A 5,216-nucleotide genomic window follows, 5' to 3' on the forward strand; every position below is an offset into this window, starting at 1 on the left:
GGGGGGAAGAAAAAAAAGGGAAGCCAAGGAATCGTGCAGCGTCTTTGGGGTGTCAATACACGGCGCCCGTGCTGGGGGGCCCGGGGGATGGATGGTGCATCGGGGGCGCCGCCTGCGCCTGGTGGGGTCCGTGGGGTCCCCCGAGGTTCTGAGGGTGGTACCAGGGGTTGTGCTCCTCCAAAAATCCCGGGGAAGAGTTGTAGGGCAGCGGTTGGGGCAGCGGGGTCCGGGCGCTGCTGCTGCTGCCCCCGGGACTGTCCCAGAGCGGAGAGGGGGGGGAGTTGCAGGCCATGGAGTCGCTGTTGTTGGGGCTGTGCTCCAAGGGMACCTCGCCGTTCTTGTAGAGCTTCTTGAACTTGGAGCGCCGGTTCTGGAACCAGATCTTCACCTGAGGGATGGGGGAGAAGGGTCAGAGAGAGGGAGGGAGGGAGGGGACAATGGGGAGGGGGTGACAGCGAGGGGCGGGGGGGGTGCGGGGAGGCTGCTGGAGCTGCCGTGGGTGTTGGGATGAACTTGGGATGTGGGGGCAGAGTGACACAGGGACACCAGAGGGGACATAGGAGCAGAGTGACCCCAGAGACACTGGGACATGGGGGTCACGGGGAGCCTGGAGATACCAGCGGGGGCATGGGGGTCACGGGGAGCCTGGAGGCATGGGAAGGGACAAGGGACATGGGGGTCACAGTGACCCCAGAAACACCAGAGGGGACATGGGGGCAGAGTGACCCCAGAGATATGGGAAAGGACAAGGGACATGGGGGTCACAGTGACCCCAGAGATACAGGAGGGGACTTGGGGATCATGGGGAGCCTGGAGACATGGGAAAGGATAAGGGACATGGGGGCAGAGTGACCCCAGAGACATGGGAGGGGACATTGGGATCACAGTGACCCCAGAGACACCTGAGGGGACACTGGGGGCACAGTGACCCCAGAGACACGGGGACATGGGGGTCACAGGGAGCCTGCAGACACGGGAAAGGACAAGGGACATGGGGGTCACGGGCAGCTCCGAGACACAGGAGGGGACATGGGGGTAGAGTGACCCCATAGATACAGGGACAAGGGGGCAGAATGACCCCAGAGACACCAAAGGGGACAAGGAACATGGGGGTCACAGTGACCCCAGAGACACCAGAGGGGACATGGGGGTCATGGGGAGCCTGGAGACACTGGAGGGGACACTGGGATCACAGTGACCCCAGAGACACAGGGACATGGGGGTCAGAGTGACCCCAGAGACACAGGGACATGGGGGTCAGAGTGACCCCAGAGACACTGGAGGGGACACATGGGTCATGGGGAACCTGGACCTTCCCTGGACACTGGAACAAAGCTGAGATATGGGAGTCAGAGTGACCCCAGAGACACAATGAAGGGACAAGGGATACGGGTGACACACTGGGCGCCAAGGGAAGGGACATCATGAGGACCCCACACTGTGCGTGGCAGGAAGCTCTGTGGGACAGGGGTGACAGGAAGCCACCCAGGGTGTGGATGTCACGGAGAACATGGCCACACTGGGGACACGGCCACGGCCACACCGGGGACACGGCCACACCGGGGGCACGGCCACACTGGGGACACAGCCACGGCCACACCGGGGACACGGCCACACCGGGGGACATGGCCACACCGGGGACACGGCCACACCGGGGACACGGCCACACCGGGGACACAGCCACACCGGGGACACAGCCACACCGGGGACACAGCCACACCGGGGACACGGCCACACCGGGGGACACGGCCACACCGGGGGACACGGCCACACCGCCACCACCCCGTGCTCTATGGGAAGCACCCATGTGACAAACTGCTCTCGTGGTGACCCCCTTGGCGACACGGGCGTCACGGGGAGCCCCCCTGGCGACACCGGGCGTCACGGGGAGCCCCCCTGGCGACACCGGGCGTCACGGGGAGCCCGTCACGCCACACGCCGGGCGTCGGGAGCGTCCCCGCGCTGGGCGAGGCGGCGCTGGACGCCCTTGGCCCTGGGCGAGGGGCGGGGGTGGCGGCGCTTGTCACCCAAACAGGATGTCCCTCTGGGAGCGGGTGACGCGCTCCGTCAGCCCTTTGCCGAGTGTCCCCGATTGCTTCATCGCCCGAGGGAGGAGGAGGAGGAGGAGGAGGAGGAGGAAGGCCAAGGGCGGCACAAGGGCGCCGGCGCCGGCCCCGAGGCAGGGAGGGCACCGCGCTGGGGCGCGGGGGTGTCACAACTGTGGGGACAGCGGTGACAGCCCCGTTCCCCCGCCACCCGCGCGTCCCCGGGCTCGGTTTGTCCCCAAAAGCGGGGGTTCAGCCCCAATCTGGGCGGCTCGCGGGGAGCGGGGGAAACCCATCCCGCAYGGCCCGGCTCTTCCAGTCCAGCCTGAAGGGCCACCCCAAACCTGGCAGGGGCCAGCGGGTGTGGAACCGGTCCCCAAATCCTTTCCGAGAGGGACGGGGCAGCCACGGGAAATTTTGGGAATTGTGGGAGGTGGGAGCGGGGTCCGGTCCGGCCGCAGCTCCCCGGGATCGGGCTGGGCTGGGATCGGGAGCTGCTGTGGGGATGGGGTGACCCAAAAACCGGCTCTGAGCGCTCATCCCGAGTGTCCTGTGTCACCCGGGACTCGGTGTCCCACATTCCCGAGGCGCCGGGAGTGCCGTGACTGTCCCAGGTGCCGGGACGGGATCCAACCCCAAACCCCGTGACACGGCGATGGGRCCGGCCCTAAAGGGAGCGGGGCAAACCCCAAAACTTCCCAGTGGWGCACGGCCGCGCTCCATCCCCTATCTCTGTAAAATCCAACCCTGGGGACCCCACAACCCTCCACCCCAAACCCCAAATCCCGAATTCCCATGGGGGCGGCAKCTCGCTCTCCCCATCTCCCGCTCCCTCCCGGCCGCGGTGAGGATTTGGGGTGTCGGGGGGGCTCACCTGGGTCTGGGTGAGCCCCAGCTGAGCCGCCAGCTCTGCGCGCTCGGGCAGCGCCAGGTACTGCGCCTTCTGGAAGCGGCGCTGCAGGGCGGCCAGCTGGTAGCTGGAGTAGATGGTGCGGGGTTTGCGGATCTTCTTGGGCTTCCCGTTGACCATCCGCACCTCGGGCTCCGGCTCCTCCTTCACGGACACTGCGGGAGAGCGCGGGGTGAGGCGGGAAGGATCCCCCGAGGTGTCACCCCCTTCCCAGATCGGTGTCACCCCCACCCCGGCTCGGTGTCATCCACTCCCCGGTTCAGTGTCACCCCTCCCCGACTCGGTGCCACCGCGTTGCGGGTGCTGGGACAGCTCCTGGGACATGTCCAGGACTCTGTGTCCAGCACGGATCCGTCCCGGGGATCAATCCCGGGGATAAATCCCACGGATAAATCCCGTGGATAAATCCCACGGATCCACCGCGGATTCACCCCAAGGATCAATCCCGCGGATTCACCGCGAATTCAGCCCGTGGATCCATCCCGGGGATCAATCTCGTGGATCCACCATGAATTCAGCCCGTGGATCCGTCCCGTGGATTCACCCCAAGGATCCACAGCGAATTCACCCCGAGAATCCGTCCCGTGGGTAAATCCCGCGGATAAACCCCGTGGATCCGTCCCGAGGATTAACCCCGTGGATCGGTCCCGGAATTCACCCCACAGATCCATCCCGTGGATCAAATCCCATGGATCCACCGCGAATTCACTCCACGGATCCGTCCCATCGCGTCCCCACGGGAACACGGGCACCACCAACAGCCACCAGCAAACCCCCGTCCCCAAGTCGGGGACACTTCACAAAGCTTGGGGACACCCGGAGGGGCCACAACCCCACAAATCGCCCTCCAAAACTCCACGGGAGTGACACAACCTCACAAATCTCCCTCCGAAACGCCACGGGAAGGGCACAACCCCACAAATCTCCCTCCGAAACCCCACAGGAAGGGGCACAACCCCACAAAACCCCCTCCAAAACCCCACAGGAGGGGTATAACCCCACAAATCTCCTTCTGAAACCCCACAGGAGGGGTATAACCCCACAAATCCCCCTCCGAAACGCCACGGGAAGGGCACAACCCCACAAATCTCCCTCCGAAACCCCACAGGAGGGGTATAACCCCACAAATCCCCCTCCGAAACCCCACAGGAGGGGTATAACCCCACAAATCTCTCTCCGAAACCCTACAAATCCCCCTCCGAAACTCCACGGAAGGGGTACAACCCCACAAATTCCCCTCCGAAACCCCACGGGAGGGGTATAACCCCACAAATTACCCTCCGAAACCCCACAGGAGGGGGCACAACCCCACAAATCTCCTTCTGAAACCCCACGAGAAGGGGTATAACCCCACAAATCCCCCTCCGAAATCCCACGGGAGGGTTATAACCCCACAAATTTCCCTCCGAAACTCCGCGGGAAGGGCACAACTCCACAAATCTCCCTCCGAAACCCCACGGGAGGGTCACAACCCCGCAAACCCCACTCCGAAACCCTACAAATCTCCCTCCGAAACCCCACGGGAGGGTCACAATCCCACAAATCCCCCTCCGAAACCCCACAAATCCCCCCCGAAACCCCACGGGAGGGTCACAACCCCACAAATCCCCCTCCGAAACCCCACAGGAGCGCGACCCCCGTGCCCCCCGCACCCTTTACCTGCTTCCTGCGCCGGCAGCTGCTGCTCCCTGAAGTGGCCGTACTGGCGGTACGAGGGGCTGTAGGAATATTCGGATTTTGGCGAGTAAGTGCCGGCGGCGGCGATGCCGTTGAGGTTGAACTGAGGGTAGGGATAGTGGCCCACGGGTTGCCCGTACGGCTGGCCCGGGTAGTAGTCGTGCTGGCCAGTGTAGTAGCCCAAATCGGTGACGGAGGACTCCGGCAGGGTGGGCGAGTCTTTGGAGGCTGCATGGCAGCTCAGCGAGCCCGACAGGTCCGTCAGGATGCTGGTGAGCTTTTTATCGAAAGAGCCGCTCATGGTGGGGAGCGGGGAGGGGGCAGCTGCCTGCCCGGGCTGGGGACCCCCCAACCTGGCGGCTGCCGAGGCCTGGAGTGCCCCGAGAGGGATCCGGAGCTGCGGCTTCTTCGCGAGGAGCCAGCGAGTGACTGTGCCCAAACCTCCGGCCCCGGCCGCCTGCTTCAAGCCTTTAATTAGGGAGCAGGGCAGGGTGGGTGCGCATTCCGATTGGCTCCAGAAATATTGCCTGGGAGGCAAAATAGGCTCCTGCCTCCTCCTGTGTGGGTTTTTTTTTTTTTTTTTT

The 5,216-nt window shown here is 64.5% G+C and overlaps 1 protein-coding gene across 1 annotated transcript; it reads right to left on the reverse strand.

Moving 5' to 3' along the window:
* Positions 1-6: 6 nt before the first annotated feature.
* Positions 7-5,101, reverse strand: DLX3 (distal-less homeobox 3). The gene is made up of 3 exons (XM_057388700.1): positions 4,615-5,101; positions 2,920-3,110; positions 7-388 (listed from the first exon to the last, which is right to left on the reverse strand). Exons 1-3 carry the CDS (start codon positions 4,931-4,933, stop codon positions 53-55), a joined length of 846 nt encoding a protein of 281 aa, XP_057244683.1. The 5' UTR covers positions 4,934-5,101; the 3' UTR covers positions 7-52.
* Between the last annotated feature and the right edge of the window lie 115 nt (positions 5,102-5,216).

Source organism: Malurus melanocephalus, unplaced genomic scaffold, assembly GCF_030028575.1.
Source record: "Malurus melanocephalus ecotype Western Australia unplaced genomic scaffold, MMel_1.1 scaffold_2330, whole genome shotgun sequence".
Lineage (NCBI taxonomy): Eukaryota > Metazoa > Chordata > Aves > Passeriformes > Maluridae > Malurus > Malurus melanocephalus.